General features: G+C 40.7%; 2 protein-coding genes across 3 annotated transcripts in view; one reads left to right on the forward strand and one right to left on the reverse strand.

Moving 5' to 3' along the window:
- NT5DC1 (5'-nucleotidase domain containing 1) overlaps positions 1 to 21,193 on the forward strand; it is a 318,179-nt gene that overhangs the window by 64,549 nt on the left and 232,437 nt on the right. The window lies entirely within an intron of this gene.
- COL10A1 (collagen type X alpha 1 chain) lies at positions 4,186 to 20,304 on the reverse strand. The gene is made up of 2 exons (XM_075864235.1): positions 20,152 to 20,304; positions 4,186 to 7,045 (listed from the first exon to the last, which is right to left on the reverse strand). Exons 1-2 carry the CDS (start codon positions 20,291 to 20,293, stop codon positions 5,181 to 5,183), a joined length of 2,007 nt encoding a protein of 668 aa, XP_075720350.1. The 5' UTR covers positions 20,294 to 20,304; the 3' UTR covers positions 4,186 to 5,180.

The raw sequence follows: 21,193 nt of genomic DNA on the forward strand, positions 1-21,193 counted from the left end.
CATTATTAGCATTAAATAGGTGTATCCTATAGATGAGTGGCGTTTTTTTGTGTTCAGGAGTTCGTGGGACAACCGCTTTAAGATAAACCGCGGAGAAAGTAAAATTAGGGTAAGTTCATACGTAGCGTAAATACTGCAGATTTTCCGCAAAGGATTTTGATGCAGAAAAACTGCAGCATAATACAGTAACAGAAAAGTGGATGAGATATGAACAAATCTTGTCCACCTCGTAAATGATAAGCGGAAAAACACTGAGCAATTGACCTGCGGTGTGGTTTTGTAATCCGCAGCACGTCAATTGTATTTGCGTAATTACTGTTTTGTTTTCTCCATTGCAAAAAAACGCAACTCAAAAAAAATGTAAAATCTTATACTGAGCTTCTTTGTCCAGTCAGGCTTCCTGGGATGACGTTTCATCCCAGGAGGCAGGACGGCAGAGGGATGTGTTTCCATGGCTATGTAAGTAAGAAACTTTTTCCTCTAACATGCAGTTTTCCACATCAGATATTCCGGACGAAAAACCGCACCACAATTTAGTGTGGTTTTCTGTCCGGAACTCCCTGCGGCGCCCAGGACGGATATGATGTAGGCTTTTACGCAGCGATTCCCCCCTGTCAACATAGCCTTATAAGCAAAAACAATTGACAAAGGGAATGGTATTTCCAGTTGTCAATTTATTCATGTGTTTCCAGGAAGAATAAGGGTATGTTCACACGCAGTGTTTTCAGACGTAATTCGGGCGTTTTACGCCTCGAATTACGCCTGGAAAAACGGCTCAATTTACGCCTACAAACATCTGCCCATTGCTTTCAATGGGTTTTACGGTGTTCTGTTTCCATGAGGTGTAATTTTACGCGTCGCTGTCAAGACGCCTGCGAAAAAAAAGAGCATGTCACTTCTTGGGAAGTTTTTGGAGCCGTTTTTCATTGACTCCATTGAAAAACAGCTCCAATAACGTCCGTAAAATACGCCGCGAAAAACGCGAATTGCTACAAAGACGTCTGAAAATCAGGAGCTGTCTTCACCTGAAAACAGCTCCGTATTTTCGGACGTTTTTGGTCACTGTGTGAACATACTCCAAGAGGAATGGCACAATGCAGAGTTCATGTCAGGAGAGCTGAAACATCCCTTTTTATGTGTGAATTGATGCTACTGTTGTACTGTAATACCTACCGCAGTGGCAAGTGCACCTAGGATCCTCTTTATCTCCTATTATGCTGTCCTTACTGCCGCATGGTCTTTGACTGCACCTGGTAGAGCTCCCCATTGTTTTCGAGCAGCTTTGTTGATGTTGTGCCTCTTGTACAAGGGAGCAAATACTAAGCCCTTGTGCTCGTATTAATTACACAGGCAGTAAAAGTATACTGTCCATGAAATGCTTTTCTGTTCCTTTGTGTAGTACATCTCACTTATCTTCCAAAACAGTGACAATTTTTTGTCGGTTGGTAAGACACTAATGCAAAAATGACAAGAAATATGACGTCACATCCAGTTGTTTTTTTGGTTTTTATTTTTTACAAAAATACCCGTCCCATCAACACAGAAAAATGGCAATATCTCGAGGTAAAAGAGAACATAATTAAAAAATGTTGGCTGCTGGTCAAACATCTGCTTTACTAATATATGACCATTTTTACATATTCACTGAAAATTCTCTGTAACATAGTGAATTATTATAATGCATAACACAGCTGTTAAATGACTGTTAATGTCTGCTATATGTATATTTATACTATACTTTTACCTTTAAACTAATCTTTTGACACTTCCAAATTTTTTTTTGTTGGAATTATCATTTAGTTATTCTTAGACACAAGTTTACTTTCTATGTGGCCACTTTGTATTATTAGGGGTATTCCTGTTTCAGCAATTAAATGTTATTCTTGGTATAATGAAAAGTTATTACAATTTCAAATATACTTTCTGTACCAATTCCTCACAGTTTTCAGGAACTCTGCTTGTAGTGATTCAGTAGCAACCTTCATTGTTTACTTCAAGAGGAAAAAAATTGTCCTGGTCTGATGGACACACAGGTGAACGTTTTGTTACAGTAAAGGTATCAGAACTGCATCTTGTAACAAGCCAAGCAATCTGTGTGTTTATCACATGACCAAGACAGTTTTTTATCTTCTGCAATTAAATGAAGGTTGCTATTGAATGGCTGCAAGCAGAGATCTTGAAAACTGAGGAATTGATGCAGAAAGAATCATGATGCAGAAAATCGTATAGCTTTTCATTGTAGAAAGAATAATGTTTATTTGCGAAAACTGGAATATCCCTTTCAGTACAACAAAGTAATGTTTCATGCATTTAGATGATACAGCATTGCATCGTTGCTTTTCACTTATATTGAGCTGGATTTAAAAGGGTTGTCTGCTTTGGACAGCCCCTACTTGTTAGAGGGGTTCCTTGACAATAAGTTGATCACAAAGTATCCTCCTGCTAGGACCCCAAGCGATCAGCTGTAATTTGTGGGGAGAAACTTGCCAGTATGTGTTACATTTTGCTGTAGCTCCACCACAGGGTATATCAAGCATTGCACATGCCCAGTTAAATAAATGTTTCGTCTGTAAAGCAGGACAGAACAGGTCCTTAAGAGCAAGAGACTCTCTTTGTAATCGTTCTTCACTGTGGTCAAGAGATTGGAATCCTGTACAGGGGACCCCTCTCTATCAACTTAGAATTCTCTAATAGGGAATATGAAAGGTTTTATAAACTGAACAACCCCTTTTAACAGAAAAAAAAAACTTAATATACAAGAGAAAAGATTTATATGGTAACTGTGTTATAAAACTTCGTATTCATTTTTATGAAAGTGACATCACTATGCTGTGCACTTATTTTGTAGGGTAAAAGGGCTTTAAAATACAGCTTGTAGATGCAATGAGCTGTAATATAAATACAAGTACGGCAGTGTTATATGTTAAAAAAAGGGATACCATTTTGTTTTTTTCAAAATTGGTCAGAAATTCTGTACCGGGTAATTTCTTAATATACCTTTACAATGGTCACAGATCTGTTTTTCTGATCCAGAGCTCCTAATTCTCTGCACAAGCATAGTTAAATGCTAAAATTATGTCTGTCTGCAGTCATCACTAGAGGGATGCATACATTTATACATTGAACTCAATAGTAAAACAGTATGCAGTAAGCTCTTTAGCTCTCCCTAGTGGTAGCTGCAAGCATGAGATCAAGGATTTTTTTAAGTTTTTCAGCTCTGTCTTCGAAAAATATGGTAGACATTCACTTTAAAGAAGACCTACCAGAGAAATATTGAAAAATACATTATAATGTGAAAAACGTTGTTGTTTTTTTATATATATTTTCTATGTTTACATATAGTCACCTTACGTTACATGCCCAACGGTTGGGGCTGCATTACTGAATGCTTCTTATAATAACAGGTCCTCTTCTGGTTTCTGTCAGGTGCAGTGTTGTCATGTCACATCTTTTGTGAATCCGAATCACCAAATACAGTACAACAATATAAGCTTTATAACTTGAGTAGTGGTAGTTGTGTGTGTATATGGTTGATGGATTTGGTGATTTTGAGCCATACGGGTTCCCCATGACAACACTGCACCTGATTGAAATCAGAAAGGGACTTGTTATCATTAGAATCTCTCAGTACTGCTGCTTTAGGCCAGTAACTTCAAGCAATCAGATCCATGTGTAGGAGGAGTAAGATAGGTACAATAGATTTTCTTAGTTTTCATTTTTATGGGGCTATTTTTTTATTTTATTTTGGTAGTGTTTCATTTTAAAGTGAAGGTGCTCTTTGAAGCCACATTAAATCTATTACATAATAGATTTATTAGTCTAATACAGGATTCATGATTAAAAAAAATGCCCTAATGTATCTCTGTTTACCCAGTAATGCTGTTTATGAGGTGAAGTGATTTATGTAATTAGGTAGGCTAAACAAACAAAACAATTCCCAGTGGCTTCCTTTTTTATGCTGTCAGCAGAATACAGGCACCATTTTTATGGCGCCTGTCATCACATTGCATACAGCCACTTTGCCCACTATATTTGTAAATGATGCAAGGGGGCAATCCAGATAATAGAGAATTACAATGTAGCTTCAAAGTGTTGCTTCACCTTGAAATTTGTTTCACTAAACAACTTATATGGCTCACATATCAATGAAGTGCAGTGCCAGGTTTAAATTCTTGGTATGATTCAAATACAAAAAAAATCTGAAAATCACTTAAAGGGAACCTGTCACCAGCATTTCACCTATTAAACCAGCAATACCTGGTAGGAGTCGGTGAAAAATCATTTTTATGTAACCTATAATTTAGATTCTAACGCCTCATTCACATGACCGTTGTGCCACTTGAGCCGTTTTTGACGGCATCCGAGTGGCACCCGATAGTCTTCACGGACCCATTCACTTTAGCGGGTGAATCGGGTCAGTGAAAAATTATCCGAGTCTCCGATCCGAGAAAAGATAGGACATGTTCTATCTTTCTTCGGACCGCTGACAGGAACTCGGCCGGCGCACACGGTCGTGTGCATGAGGCGTAAGTAGTCTCTGTACCTTTAGTATTCCGTTTTTTAGTGTTCCTGTGCTGTATGCTAATGAGCATAAAGGAGTCATATCTTCATTCCGCAAGCCTTTCTGTGTTAACCCTGCCTCCTTACTGTTGATTGACAGCGCACATAAAATCCTGCGCTTGCGCATCGATGTTCTGGTCCGCGCACACAACAGGACACCATAGCATTGCATGCACAGTAACTAGATTTGAGGTCCGGACGAAGCAGGGAAGGGTGTTGGACCACACATGACGGGCGCATGCGCGCTATCTCATATGAGATTTCGGCAATCAGGACGGGCCAGTTTTCGGCAGTGGGCGGGTATAAGAAGAGGAATGAACGAGACTGACAGATTATTACCATAAAAGGAGCAAAATGTTTGCAGACTGTTATTTCCAGTCAGGAGGAGTTTAGGAGAGGGGATAACGGCAATGAACTTTTGACAGCAGCTGCCAGCGAGGGGTGAATAAAGTTCAATAGGTGAAATGCTGGTGACAGGTTCCCTTTAAACCCATAGCAATTAGCCATGCAGTTAACAAAATAATACAATGCACTATATTGTATTCATCTCAACACATAATTTTTGTTGTTAAAATAACACCAATTTTCAAGCATTAGATTTATAATTGAGCATTAACGTATCATGTTAGGCCGAATAAGAAACCTGAAAAAGAGGAATGTATGTAGTCGGAGGAATATAGACCATTAGATTCTGCACTAGGTAACTGCAGCCAAACCTGATCATTTTCAGTAAGGTCTATGACGGCACTACCAGATGCCTCATCAAGGTATCCTTTTTTGTATTCATCATAGGTATACATTAATGGCGTACCGTTTTTATATAATGCCACCCAAATATTTGAGCCTTTCACATGTACATGGTAAGAAAAATAATATAGCCCTGGTATCCTACATGTAAAAATTCCAGTTCGGACATCGTAGTGATTTTGCCTGTTATATAAGGTCTTGTCAAATTTTATGGGTACTCCGACTGCTGGAAATGCTTTGGATAGAATAGCAGTAAATGCTGACACTCGAAGCTCTCTTAGACCTTGAATTTGCCCTGATTTTGCATAGCCATCTGGCATTTGATGTGGCATTATTATCTGACCAGGCTGGCCTGGTGGACCGGGTGGTCCTGGTAAACCTGGCTCTCCATTCATCCCTCTTGAACCAGGAATCCCAGTTGGTCCCATTGGTCCTTGCATGCCATTTGTTGCAATCCCAGCTGGACCTGGTAAACCAGGGACACCTTTTTCACCCTTCTGACCAGGTAGACCTGGAATGCCTAGTGTTCCTGTTGGCCCTCTCATGCCTGGTATGCCTGTAGCTCCTCTTGGTCCCTGTTCTCCACTGTAACCAGTTTCTCCTCTGGGGCCTACTTGACCAGTTATTCCAGGAATCCCGGGTGGCCCTACAATACCTTTTTCTCCTTTCTGGCCTGAAAGACCTGAAATCCCTTTGGGGCCAGCAAGTCCTGGCTCACCTGGATAGCCTGGTTTACCATCTAAACCAGGTAAACCTCTTTCACCTTTAGGTCCAGGTGCTCCAAGAGAACCTTTTGGACCAATGTCACCTTTATACCCTGGCAAGCCACCTTCTCCAGGAAGCCCTCTATATCCCTGTATACCTGCAATTCCTGAAAAACCTGGTGTCCCGGGCTGTCCTGGATGGCCTATTTCTCCCTGATCACCTTTTATCCCTGGATTTCCAGGCATTCCTTCAGGTCCTCTTAACCCTTTCACTCCTGCTAAGCCTGGCTTTCCATAGCCTTGCATCCCTTGAGGGCCTGGCATGCCTGGGAGTCCTGGATGTCCTTTTGGTCCAGAAGGCCCTGAAAGACCGGGAGCGCCATTTATTCCAGGTTTACCCATTCCTGTTGGTCCAGGCTGTCCAGCTAGTCCGTGGGGCCCGGGTAGACCTTGTATCCCTGGTACACCAGGTAGACCTCTTTCACCTAATTTTCCTGGTTGTCCAGGAAAACCATTTATGCCAGGGTTTCCTATTCCAATGGGACCTTGAGGCCCATGTGGCCCAGGCATACCAGGAGGCCCTTGCTCACCTGGTTGACCTGGAATTCCATAGCCATTTTGTCCTTTGTAGCCATTAATACCAGGCATACCAGGTTCACCTTTGAATCCAGGATTTCCTCTTAGCCCAGGGTTTCCTAATGCTCCTTGAGGACCTGGATTTCCAGAAGCAGAAATTCCTGCTGAACCAGGTAATCCGGATGGTCCCTGTAGACCTCTTGGTCCTGGTAGTCCAATAGGTCCAATGTCCCCCTTTTCTCCTTGTAATCCACGCTCCCCATGCTTCCCAGGAATACCTGGCTGGCCTGGTTTTCCAATGGAGGAGAATCCTGGTGGCCCTGGTACTCCTTGAGCTCCTTGTTGTCCAGGTGTTCCATAACCTGGTTTTCCTGAAGGGCCTGGTGGTCCAGGCAAACCTCTTGGCCCAATTGGTCCTGGGGGGCCTGGTAGCCCCTGTTCTGGCACGCTTGAAATAACTAAAAGAGAAGAAAAAAGAAAAACATATTAAATGTAAATAAGAGAGGTTCTCCTTTGTAAAAGTCTAACCCTAAAGGAGTTGTCTCATCAAGACAGCCCCTTTCTAAATAGAAGACAGCCCGGCAATCAGTTGTTATTGCTGGGGGAAGCTGCATGTGGCCATTCATTTCCCCTACAGTGGCCAACTTTGCTTGCAGATGAGGGGTCAGGGTATTAGGCAATATTTTGCCCATTCAGTTGAACAAATGGCAGAAATGTGTGGCAGCCCGCAGCTTGTCTCCATGGTTACATGGAGCGCAGTTTGAACCTGCAGTCATGTGTTACTCCCATCTCGCCTTATCTTCTCCCCTCCCCTACTGTCTGTAGGTTTGTCTTAAAATGGCATTTTCACACCATATATCCAGGTTTTACCATCACATTGTGATTTGTGCGGCTCCGACCACATGAACCCCCACAATTGTTAGAATGAAGAGACTGTGGTGCTCTGTGGCTCCTTCTGAATTTTTCCCTTCACAGCGTCCCTGCCATCCACGTGCTGTCCAGGTAATTCAACCAAACTCCATTCCCTTGGCTCCTCAGACCCTTTATTCTCATGATTGGTGGAGTTGCCTAAGATTCCAGTGATTCACTTGCTAAGATGGAAAACCCCTTTAATAATACTATTGCTGACGTGTGGTTTTGCTTACATTTTGGATTATGCTCTACTAACCGCAATCTTAAAGCATACCTAATCTTTCAGATGACTTTTCAGAATAAACTGTCATATGTGTCTATATGAGGGATACCACTATTTCTGGCCATTATATGTGTTGTATTCTACATGTTTTGTTTTTTTTTTCTTATCAGTTTTCCCCTCCGCATTCCCTATTTCTAAGGCCGGATTCACACGAGCGTGTGTGTTTTGCGCGTGCAAAAAACATGGCGTTTTGCGCGCGCAAAAGTTCTGAAAATGCTCTCTGTTTCACCAGCATATGATGCGTGGCTGCGTCATTATGACACTGTTTTTATGTTTGTAAACCGAAAAGCACGTGGTGCTTTTCTGTTTTCATTCATAGTTTTGACTACTATTACACGCGGCACACAGAAGTGCTTCAGTGTGCCGCGCGCAGATTTCACGCACTCATTGACTTCAATGGGTGCGTGATACGTGAAAAACAGGGCAAATATAGGACATGTCGTAAGTTTTACGCAGCGGACATACGCTGCATGAAAATCACTGACAGTCTGAACAGCCCCATTGACAAACGTAGGTCCGTGCGATGCGCATGAAAATCACGTGCGTAGCACGGACTTATTATACGTTCGTCTGAATAAGCCCTAATTCTTAGTTTTCTCTGAACTAATGGATGGAGCCTAACTTCTATCTTATCATAGCTCATATACACCGCACGTATAGAGGAGAGCACATCCTGCTCCCCAATCTATGTAAGAATTAATGTTTATTTGTACATTCCAGCTCTATGCAAGTCTACAGGCTACAAACTAGTAGTAGTGTTTCTTAGGCTGGGTTCCCACGTAGCGTAAACGCTGCAGAATTTCTGCAACGGAATTTTGTGCAGAAATTGCGCAGCATTTACAGTAGCAGCAAAGTGAATGAGATTTAGAAAATCTCATGCCCACTCTGCAGAAAAAAAACGCACAAAAGTCGTGCGGAAAGTGTTCTGAGGTTCGTTTTTCAATTCCACAGCATGTCCATTTATGCTGCATGTTCTATGCGGAGATGCTGCGTTTTTGGCCCATAGACTTCAATGGGGAGCAGAAATTCTGCAACAGATTTATGCTGTTGCGGTTTCCACGGCGGAAACGCAGTAAAAACCACTGGAAATCCGCAGGTGCACATATACTTTGCTATAACCAATGTTTAACACCAAATCTAAAACCCCTACGGCAAAAACACAGATTTCTACAGCAATATGAGAAAGAAAAACACACTATTTGGTGTGGATTTCTGTGACCGATTTACCAGCGTTTTTCTAGAGATTCTGCAGCACATTTTCTGTTGCAGAAAATCTGCTGCGTATCTTGTGTGTGGGAACATGCCCTTATGCTGACTGCCACTCATGATAGCACTCATCCATTATCTTGGCCATCTGAATCTCCATCCTAGTAAAGGACAGCGGGGGAGCTCTAGAATAGTCCAATATAGGTCAATTAAACTCAAGTAAGTAAAAAAAACAAAAAAAAAACAACTTTGGAGTACAGGAGGTTCAGTAGGTTGTAGCTTGTTAGACTAATTAAAATTTCCTGAAACCCCACAAAGGGGACACTTAAAGAAGATAAAAGTGTACTAAATATATTATGCACTATTATTTTATTTACTAATATTACGCCTACAGTGCTGCAGAATATGAACATAGATAGCCATCAACCACATCTTGATTATAACTTCTCTGTATAGTCCAAAAAGAGATTAATCATTACGGGTAACTTAGGTAATCATATTACTAAAAATCGCTTATGTCTTAACCCCTTTAATGACCAGCCTATTTTAGACCTTAATGACCAAGCCATTTTTTACCTTTTTCCATCGTCTCATTCAAAGAGCTATAACATTTTTATTCTGTTATGAGGGCACGACTTGTAGTTTTTATCCGTGTGGGTTAAATGATGTAATAACTTTATAGTTTGGGTCGTTACGAATGTGGCGATACCAAATATATGTAACTTTTTGACTTTTATTTTGTTTTTTAATAATAAAGCAGTTTGTAAGGGGAAAAGTGGGTTTTTAATTTTTATTTTTTTCACTTTTTATGAAACTTTTTTTACGTTTTTACTAGTCCCACTAGCAGACTTCACTATGCGATTATCCGATCGCATTTATAATACACTGCAATACTTCTGTATTGCAGTGTATTATGCCTGTGTAAAACGGACAGGCATCTGCTAGGTCATGCCTCTGGCATGACCTAGCAGGCATACACTACAGGCAAACCTGGGGGCCTTTTATTAGGCCCCCCGGCTGCCATAGAAGACACTGGCACCCTATTATCGGCGGGTGTCGGTGGGAGAGAGAGGGATCTCCCTCCCTCTATCCAAAACCACTCAGATGTGGTGCTCGCTATTGAACGCCGCATCTGAGGGGTTAAACGGGTGAGATCGATACTGATATCGATCTCATCCATTAGAGCAGGGATGCCCCTTTGGTAGCTGAGAGCAGGGAGATTTAACGGCTCCCTTCTCTGTTTATTTATTCCGATGCAGCGCTGTATAAAGGCTACTGCATCGGAATAAAGCCGGTTAGTGGCCGCAGTAAAAACACTATGGGGCGGTCACTAACGGGTTAAAGTGTATTTGTCACCAATGTTTGGGTGTAATCTGTATTAGTTTATAATATTTTAATAGTTTTCACTTTGAAATGTATGAGTCTGAAAGGTTGTCTTGTGCCTGAATGAATCTAAAGGCTGGAGCTGCAGTGAAGGCTCTGACTAATCAGATTCAGCAGAGTATATCATGTGACATTATTGACCAATCCACTGTTAAATCCTTTATTCAATGAGGGTAGGAAAATTATAGGGCCCCTGATGAATATTTATCAGCAGCCATTTTGTAAGCAATTTTTTTCACTTATTTATTTATTAATAACTTTATTAAACTTTTTTTTTTTTTTACTTTTTTACTAGTCCCACTAGGGCACTTCACTATGCGATCGTCCGATCGCTTTTATAATACACTGCACTACTTCTATATTACAGTGTATTACGCCTGTCCGTGTAAAACGGACAAGCATCTGCTAGGCCATGCTCTCTCTCTCCAAAACCACTCAGATGCGGCGCTCAATATTGAGTGCCGCATCTAAGGGGATAAACAGGCGGATTTTGATCCACCCACTCTAGCAGCGCTGCCCCAAGTTCTCAGCTACCTCTCGTAGCTGAGAACAGGAAGTTTTAACTGCTCCCGGCGCTGCAGATTTATTCTGCTGCAGCACCGTGAAAAGGCGTATGCATCAGAATAAAGCCTGTTAGTGGCCGCTGTGAAAAGGCGTATTGGCGGTCACTAACGGGTTAAGGCAATGTTTGTCAGTTTTATTAAATAGATGTTCTTTTAAAGGGAACCTACAAAATAGTCACAACAAAAGGGTCACATTATTGACTGTGACTCTTATGGTATATATTTTTTAAATGTTTTTAACCTGTTGTCGGATGTATTGTTACTATACAATATATGTTAACTATGTAATATCATGGGTGTGCACAATCCTTTTTTGGTTTGTCGCTTGTTTGTCGCTACTCTTCAAAGGAACCTGACAGATTGAAAATGTAGTCCAATTTGCAGAGAGCATATTATAGAGCAGGGGGAGCGGAGCAGATTGATTATATATATTTTTGTGGTAAAAGATTCAGGAGAACATGTATTTTATTCATTTAAACCTCTACTCATTCTGGCCTTAGACGCCCAGTGGGCGGTGCTAATCTGTATTGACACCCATCCCGTGAGTGCAGTTAATCGATGTGCAGGATCGTCCACTAGACTCCTAAACACAGAAAGGGCAAAGGTTTAAATAATTCAATTAAAAGTTATCCTGAATTGTTTCCCTACAAAAATATATATCAATCTGCTCAGCTCCTCTTGCCATATAACATGCTGCCTGCAGATTCTACTGCATTTTCAATGTGACAGGTTCCCTTTAAAGAGGATATGTCACCAGATTTCACAATACAAACTGCATATTTTTTAAATAGATCTTAGACCTGATGAGGCTGGTGTACTTAGTGTTTTAAAAATCCATATCAGAATGGCTTCCCACCGGATACTAAAATAAGAATTTTATGAGTCCTGATAGAGCTGTACTCATAAAATGTTAATTTCAATATCTGGAGTGAAAACTTTGAAAAAGGATTATACCGTTACCGCTAGGTACTTTTAACCCCTTCACGTCCGCAATTGGGCTATATACAGTTAGGTCCAGACTTATTTGGACAGTAACACAAGTTTTGTCATTTTAGCTGTTTACCAAAACATATTGAATATATAGTTATATAATCAATATGGGCTTAAATGCAGACTCTCCGCTTTAATTTGAGGGTATTCACATCCTAATTTGAGGACGGGTTTAGGAATTACAGCTCTTTAATATATATCTGCCTCTTTTTTAAGGGACCAAAGGTAATTGGACAATTATCTAAAAAGCAAATTAATGGGCTTCATGGGCTCATTAATCCATCATCAATTAAGCAGGTAAAACGTCTGGAGTTGATTCCTGGTGTGGCATTTGCATTTAAAAGCTGTTGCTGTGAACCCACAACATGAGGTCAAAGGTGCTCTCAATGCAAGTGAAACAGACCATCATTTGGCTGAAAAAAATGAACAAATCCATCAGAGAGATAGCACAAATGTTAGGAGTGACCAAATCACCAGTTTGGTACATTCTTGAAATAAAAGAGCGCACTAGTGATCTTGTGAACTCCAAAAGACCTGGACGTCGGAGGACAACAGTGGTGGATGATTGCAGAATCCTTTCCATGGTGAAGAAAAGCTCCTTCACAACATCTACCCAAGTGAAGAACTCTTCTGGAAGTAGGTGTATCGGTATCTAAGTACCATAAAGAGAAGACTTCATGCGAGAAAATACAGAGGGTTCACCACAAGGTGCAAACCATTAATACAGCCTCAAAAATAGAAAGGTCAGATTAGACTTTGCCAAACGACATGTAAAGAAGCCAGCCAAGTCCTGGAACAGCATTCTATAGATAGATTAAACTAAGATCAACCTGTACCAGAATGATGGGAGGAAGAAGGTATGGAGAAGGCTTGGAACGGCACACCACATCCTCTCTAAAACATGGTGGAGGCAGTGTGATGGCATGGGCATGCATGGCTGCTAAAGACACTGGGAGACTAGTGTTTATTGATGATATGACTGAAGACCGAAGCAGCCGGTTGAATTCTGAAGTGTTCAGGGATATACTTTCTGCTCAGATTCAACCAAATGCAGCAAGGTTGATTGGCCATCGCTTCCCAGTACAGATGGACAATGACCCAAAACATATCGAGTTATTTTAAGCCAAAGAAGTGGAATATTCTGCAATGGCCAAGTCAATCACCAGATCTCAAACCGATCGAGCATACATTTCACTTGCTTAAGACAAAACTTAAGGCAGAAAGACCCACAAAAAAGCAACAACTGAAGACAGCTGCAGTAAAGACCAGGCAAAGCATCACAAAGGAGGAAACCCAGCGTTTGGTGATGTCCATGGGTCCCAGACTTCAGGCAGTCATTGCCTGCAAAGGATTCTCTACAAAGTATTAAAAATAAACATTTTATTTATGGTAATGTTAATTTGTCCAAATACTTTTGAGCCCCTGAAATGAGGAGGCTGTGTAGAAAAATGGTCGCAATTCCTTAACATTTCACAGGATATTTTTGTTCAATCCCTTGAATTAAACCTAAAAGTCTACACTTTGATTGCATCTCAGTTGTTTCATTCTCATTCAGACGAACGTGAATAACCTCCGTGTGCTGCGCATGGAAATCACGCGCAGCACACAGACCCATTGAGTTCAATGGGGCTGTTCACACATGCAGGAGTTTTCACGCAGCGAGAGTCCGTTGCGAGAAACTCACTGCATGTCCTATATTGGTGCGTTTTTACGCACCTACGCGTCTCATTGAAGTCAATGGGTGTGTGAAAATCACACACCACACATGGACGCACATACGTGTACGTTGCGTGTTTTGTGCATCAATTCAATTGAGAATAACAATTTTAAAAAAATTTGCTTTTCGAGTGCGTAAATAACGCATGCCACTCGCAAAGCACACTGATGCATAACGCAACACACACGGACCAGATTCATACATGTGAATCTGATACGCTCGTGTGAATGTAGCCTTATTGTATGTTCCAACTGCCGTGGCACCGTGCAGTTGTCATGTATATAAACGTCGGCAGCCTGGAACAGGATTTAATGTGCACAGTGCTGCTTCAGTGTGAGCAGCGCTGCACTTTCCTGTATGCTGGCTCTCTCCACAAGTGCCAGTACCACTCCCCCTTAGTTTCATCAAGCAACCATGTGTTTAATCACTGTTAGGGGGCTTAGAAGTACAAAGCTGCACACACTGAAGCAGTGCTGCACTTTCCTGTCTGTCGGCGCTCTCCCCAATGGAGCCCTGTCTTTGGAAAGCCCTTGTGGTAATTGTCCATATATGAACAGTGACAATAGGGGCTTTGAGATGCCTAAATACAGCCCCTGGTAGATAGAAACACACACCACCCCCCAAATGTGTATAGCACCACAAAGCTCCCTCTGGGAGCGTAATTTCCGGTTAGAGCATTGCCAACGCTCTATCTGGGGATTCCGCTTCTAGAGGGAACGCGTGATGTCACTGTTCATACATGGATAGTGGTGTGAGGTGCTCCTCTGGGAGTGCAATCCCTGGCCAGAGCATTGCCAATGCTCTGGCCTGGGATTCAGCTTCTAGAGGGAGCCCCTGACATCAGTGTTCATATATGAACAGTGACGTCAGGGGCTCCTCCGGGAGCAGAATCCTCCGGCCAGAGCATTGGCGACTCCCTGGCCGGGGATCCCGCTCCTAGAGGGAGCTTCAGTGGTGCTATCTACAGATGGCTGGTGGCGCCATCTACATGGGCACTGTGGTGGTTTCAGACAAAAAATACATTACGAATGAAATTCATCCATATGTTTTTTTTTAACGCCCATGAATGACGGATGGCAAATGGTGGTTAAAAACTCAAACGGCTGAGAAATTGATGACAATTTTGAGACACACAGATACAAAATGGCCAACTTACAGTTGATCCGTTTTTAACGGCCGTTTATTTTTACAATCGTGTGAATATAGCCTTCTTCACCCCCCCCCCCCCCCCCCACAGCAATCCAGGCTGACCGAGAGAAGACAACTAATTTACAGAACTGTGTGTGTGTGTGTGTGTGTGTGTGTGTGTGTGTGTGTGTGTGTGTGTGTGTGTATATATATGTATATATATGTATGTATATATCATATTAAAAAAATAATTATATATGCACACAGGGTGATTTCAAAAGGGAAGGTATAAAAGTAAATGCTTGTAGTTAAAGTAACATCAGTGGTAAAATGGTCAGTGACTGAAATTCAAAGCAAAACTGTCTTAGTTGCCCATAGCAACTAATCACAGCACAGCTTTCATTTTCAAGAGCCAAATTTGAAATGTGCTTTTAATAGTATGACATAAGATGGAGACATCGAAGAAAGAAAAAGCTTTTTGCGTGTTGGAATTTGCAAGAACGGGGTCTGTTCTGACAGTAACACAAAACTTTCAGAATAAATTTGGTAAATGTGTTCTGTATAGAAATTGCATTTTGCGTTGGGTGAAGCAATTCAAAACCGCTGGTTGTTTATGTCTTGGGAAAATTCCCGGCCGCCAAAAAGACTTTGGAAGAGACAGTGAACAGGATTCGAGCCAAGTACGAGCATAGTCCTAGAAAGTAGACCAGATGACTAGTATGGAACTACAGGTGCCACAAATCTGGGTATGGCGTATCTTACGAAAATGTCTGCGGTATTAATCATACAGATTACATCTTCAGGAGCTGAAACCAGATGACAAACCAAGACGCTGTAACTTTTGCATTAACCTGCAGGGCCGATTTGAAGAGGACAAATTCACTTACAGGCTGTTGTTCAGCTCTGAGGGTACCTTTCACCTCAGTGGGAAAGTCAATCGCCCACAACGTTAGAATTTGGGGCTCAGAAAAACCATTTGCATTTATCGAGCACATGAGGAACTTACCCAAAGTAAACATGTTCTGTGCAATGAACAGGCGCAAAGTCTACGGTCCCTTTTTTGCCGTGGATACTGTCACTGGCCACTAATACCTGGATATGTTAAAGGAAGGACTTATGCCACAGATTAAGGAAGATCTGCCAAACGTAGTCTATTAGCAGGATGGTGCACCTACACATTTCCATTTGGATGTTCGCCGATACCTGAAAGAAATGCACCGCGCCGAAAACATAGATTCACCAATGCTGCATTGGCCTTCACGAACGCCAGATCTAACACCCTGCGAATTCTTTCTGTAAGGCTATATCAAGGACTCAGGACCTTAACAACCTGAAACAGTGGAGTCCATATCCGAGGATATGCTGGCACGCGTCTGGACTGAACCGGACTACGGCTTCGACATCTGCCGTGTCACCAATGTAAATCACTTTGAACATTTGTAGTGTATATGTGTGCAGATGTTCAGATAGCACTATTTTTTTCTCAGCTGCTCAGAATAGAGTCCCAACCCAGTTGAAGGAATGGAAAGAATTGTATTTGGTGCACTCATAGAAAGGTAAAGTGAATTTTTATTTTTTTTATCGTGATGCCAGTGGCTATATGTGCAACCTTTCGGTCATCAGACCTTCATCAGGCTGTGAGCCGTACTGGGGACTGTTTTTATGAAGCTGGCGCTCTGTAAATAATGGCGCCAAACTTTAATAGTATGTATTTTCATGTTAATAAACTTGTTATGTTCTCTCGGTTATAAATTGTTCTCTCCGTTATGGCCATATTTTGCACCATCCTTTTTGAGTTACCCTGTGTGCAACTATATATATATATATATATATATATATATATATATATATATATATATATATATATATATATATATATATATATATATATATATATGTGTGTGTGTGTGTGTACAATTACAAAAACTTTCTTTTTCACATTTTTTGTGATTTGTGTGCTCATAATAAAAAATTAGAAACATGTAATTACACTAATCTAGAAAATTATAGCCTCATAGGTCTTGTAAAAAAACAAAGTGGAAATAGTTATAATATACAAGGCGATTGCAAAGATATTATTGTTTAAAGAAGTGCATATCAGAAATGGAAAATTTGACCTGGACAAATGACCCTTGGTGATGAAAGTGTTAATTACTATGTTTTATTGCATTGACTTTGCTTATGTTCTCTGAGTACTCAACTCACATTGTTGTGTTTCTGTATACTGTTTGTATTTGGTTGCTTCTTTTCTAATAAGTGATTTTACTATAAAAAGGATTATACAGCCATTCTTATAGTCTAATTATCATGATCGATCTACAGAAAATGCAGATTTTTTGTGTCATACAAATATAGATTCTTATTATGAACTCTAGCTATCTAGATCATATCTATCTATCTATCTATCTATCTATCTAACTTGTATATATTGATATATAGTATAGTTTCAGGCTGGGACAACACAAGTCGCACAGCCAAGTAAAGTTACCGCGACGCGACCACATTGACTGTCATTACTTGCGATTTAGGCTACAGGACATAGCGATCTTTGGCCATGGGACCTGTGGCGTGGCCAGAGTCAACATGTAGCCCCAGCCTAAAACGATACTATATATCAATATTTATGCGATAGATGGGTAGAGACAAATAAATCTGCATTTAGATCATGATAATTATATGATCTTTATTATGGATAACATAGATTGTATGTGTGTGTGTGTGTTACATTACTAAGGGCTTATTAACACGAACGTGAATATCGTCCGTGTGACGGCCGTTAAAACAACGGCCGTCACACAGACCTATGCATTTCGATGGGGCCGTTCACACGACCGTTGTTTCAACGGAGCACGTGAACGGTCCGTTGAAAAATAGGGCATGTCCTATTTTCCTGCATGTCGCGCATCCCTCCATAGACTATAGTCTGCGGGGGATCCGTGACCACGCGTCCCACGCGGGTTCACTTCGGACGTGGTAAAACTTCAGTTTTTCACGTCCGAGGTGGGCTACTTTTTGTGTGAATATAGCCTTACTCTTCTGCCTATATGATAGTCTGCCAGGAGAGGAAGAAGATAAAACCAATACAAAAGTTTTGTATTATTTTGTTTAATAACAAACTTTTCTGTGAACGCTGTGACAGACTGTTACAACAGTCACATGCCCGGAAACTTCACCGATTTGTTTCCGGGTCAAGCTCCATGATGTCAAATGTCTAGAGGCAGCTGTACCACAGAGCTCTAGGCAGCCGGAGAGGGGTGCGCCAAGGGAGGAAGTATTGTGATCGTTGTGACAGGCTGTCACAATGGTCACATGCCCAGATACCACGCTAATTGGCCTCTAGGTAATATCAGCTGTCTAAAGAGAGCTGTATCATGGTGCTCCAGGCAGTGGGGGGCGCCAAACGGGAAATCTGCAGGACGTTCTAAAACATCCTTGCAAAGATGGGTGCGGACCACCAAGTCTATGGGCGGTCCACAACTGGTGTAATGATGGGGTAGGGAGACAGATAGGTGAGCCCTAATCTACCCGCCACTCAGTCCCTGCCTACTTGCACGGCCCGTCCTAGGCGACGGCGTACAACTGGGCGACGGTCCCTACGCTCAATAAGTGCACGACAGACCAACAGACAAGGGTACACAGACGCTAAGGGAAATGGGGCAGTTGCCCACAGCAACACTGTGAGCAACAAGAGTAGTGAACGAGCCAAGTCAAACCAGGAGTGTACGAGGTACCAAACGCAGAGCAGGAGTAGTCAGTAAAGCCAGGGTCAATTTGAAGCAGAGGTCAATAGTACAAGCAGGAGCAGCAAAGCCAGGAAACCAGACAGAATCACAGGCAAAGGAGGAGCAGGAAATGAAGGTATAAATCGACAGAGGGCGGGAGCTAGCTCCGTCTGGCCAGGCTATGATAGGTTCTCCCACTCCCCAGCCTGAGTGGTAGCAGATTGAGTCACTCTAACAGACCTAGGAGCAGGTGCAAACTGATTAACCACGGGCGTCGACAAAGAAGCTGTGTCAGGCAAATCCATTACAACTGGTTAACAAGATCATAGTGGACCAGTTCAGTGTCTTTCCAAGTAAAGGCTATAGACACGTTTTGGTGTTTTCTTTTATGTTTTTGTTTTTAATAAAATTTATGTATTTTATATACTGACTAGGGTAAAATTTCCATAATCGGCTTAGTGTACATTCAGTAAGATTTGAGCATTTATTGAGATTTAACAAAATGCCTTCTTTATATCTTATCTTTGAAACAGCAATTAGTGTGCTTAATCCCTTCTTATTTCTTTGCGGAAAAATATATTTTTATTTCTATATTAACACCCAGAGCAGCTGCATGTTTTTGCTAGACACTGTTTTCTTAAAACAACACAAATAGATAAAGCTTATTACAATAGTTCATTGATTTTTCTTCTGGTTGCATCTGTGAGCTAGGAATAGTAAGTTTTTCCAGTTTTACTCTTCAGTTTCCATGAAAACATAAGAGAATTATGGGCTTTAGCTAACAAGAAACCAATCTAATTCAAAAGCCTTGACTGGTACTAAGACTACTCGCAGTTTTAGTTTATTTATATATATCAAAGCGTATGAAAATTTGTACTTAACGTCTGAATGGGGTTGTTTCTGCAGCATGTGCATGGTTTTTTACAAACCTTTTCTAGATGCTTACTCTCTTTAGCCTCTTTCACACAGCAGTATTTTGCATCAGTATCTGTAAGCCAAAATCAGGAGTGGCTCCAGAACATGGAGTTCCATATCTTTCCATTATACTTGTTCTCTGTGTAGGTTCCACTCCTGGCTTACAAATACTGAATCGAACGGCAGCGCTTAGTTCAGTATTTTGTAAGTGGCTTTGAAATTAATTTTTGTCATTAACAATAAAACAAATACAAATTTATTAGCAAAACAGGTAGTCATTGCTTAGCTGTACTTCTTTCTATTAGATACATCTTACCAGTTGTATGGAACTATATACATAATACATTTTTTTAGTTGTGTTGGAGCTATTTTGCATGTCCTTAATAAATTACTTTGATTTAATGCTTTTATTACATTCTAAAATGTTAGGTTATTAATGTATTTCATATCTAAGTACAGTTGGGATAGACTGAGATATACACATTTTTTTTAAATTTGTTTGCTGCATTTTACTACATATGAATTTGTGCAGAACTTTTAATATTTTGGCACCTGAAACTGCCAAATCTAAATATTGTAGCCTATATAGTTTTATCAGGACGCATCTGTATGCTTCCTATACATCGTATGCAGTGAAATAAAGTAAAATAGACTTCGCTTAAGGCAAATTTATTGTAAAACCTGAGAGAGGTAATTTCTCCATATATTCAATCTGAAACCCAAATGAATGCAAAATAAATCTTACCTTGACTTTTTGCATTAAATGGTAGAAAAGGTGGCGGTCCTTTCACACTGGATTGCTTCGGATGTCTTTCAGGAAAATAGCCAGATGTGTAGATAAAATTTGGAAACAGCAAGAGCAAGTAGATGCTGGTTTGTAAATTCATGTTGCCAGATTTGCTCTGCATAAGAAAGAGAAAGTCACTTTCATTCATTTCTGTCATATGAAATAAATGCGCCAGACTTACAAAGCCATGACAAAAGCCTCAAATGTGGTCGCTATGTCTCAGAAAGCGTGGCTTCCATAAGACATTGCAAAAATTACTCCTGTGTGAAGTTTTGGAAATAAAAAAGTATGACTAAATCAAGCATGTAAAACAAAAAGTCTATTTCTGTTCTGAAATTTCAGCATAGCACAGACCAATAACTGACATTTCCCTGAAGCTTGTTTTATATGATCTGACTCAAAAAAAATAGAGTTTGAAAAGAAAACATATAAAATACAGAAAGCCATATAACCTTACCCGGGTTTATATGCTGCCGTAATGAGTTCTGAACGTATTTTTCTGCCGTCTGCTATTAGTTTGTTGAGGCTATATTTAGAAGTGCATGTCTGGTCCCAGTTCTTTAAAGATGCCACATTTTAATGTAAAAATATCCTTCGCAATATAGTAATGATCGCTCATTCAGTTATATCCATCCCCTTGCTGGTGAAAGGAGCAGTGCCATTTAGTGCCCATTTCTAAATTCATTTATTTATACTTTTATGCAAATATAACAATATGCATAAGTCAAACTCCTCCCTCAGAACGGGGAGCGCTAATTATCCAGACCGTTATTAAATGCAGGAATGTGCGGTCAGGCCAATTTCAGTCATTGTTGTGGTATTAGTCATGTTTGGTTGTGAAATTGATTCTTAACTGGTAATCAAGGTGTATCAGCCAAAAATAAATAAATAAATTTACTAAAATTTTTAAAAGGAGTTCTTGAAAGATTGTGTTTGCAAAATACATTTACAACATTCTTAATCATAGTTTTGAAAGTGACAAATTTGATACAAATGTTCT

The sequence above is a fragment of the Rhinoderma darwinii genome, chromosome 4 (assembly GCF_050947455.1).
Source record: "Rhinoderma darwinii isolate aRhiDar2 chromosome 4, aRhiDar2.hap1, whole genome shotgun sequence".
In the NCBI taxonomy this organism is placed as follows: domain Eukaryota; kingdom Metazoa; phylum Chordata; class Amphibia; order Anura; family Rhinodermatidae; genus Rhinoderma; species Rhinoderma darwinii.

Excerpts from the sequence above, each read along its gene's own strand:
- COL10A1 (XM_075864235.1), bottom strand. The coding sequence starts at position 20,293 with ATGAATTTACAAACCAGCATCTACTTGCTCTTGCTGTTTCCAAATTTT. Across the intron at positions 7,046-20,151 it reads ATTTAATGCAAAAAGTCAAG|TTATTTCAAGCGTGCCAGAA; the intron begins GTAAGATTTATT and ends CTTCTCTTTTAG.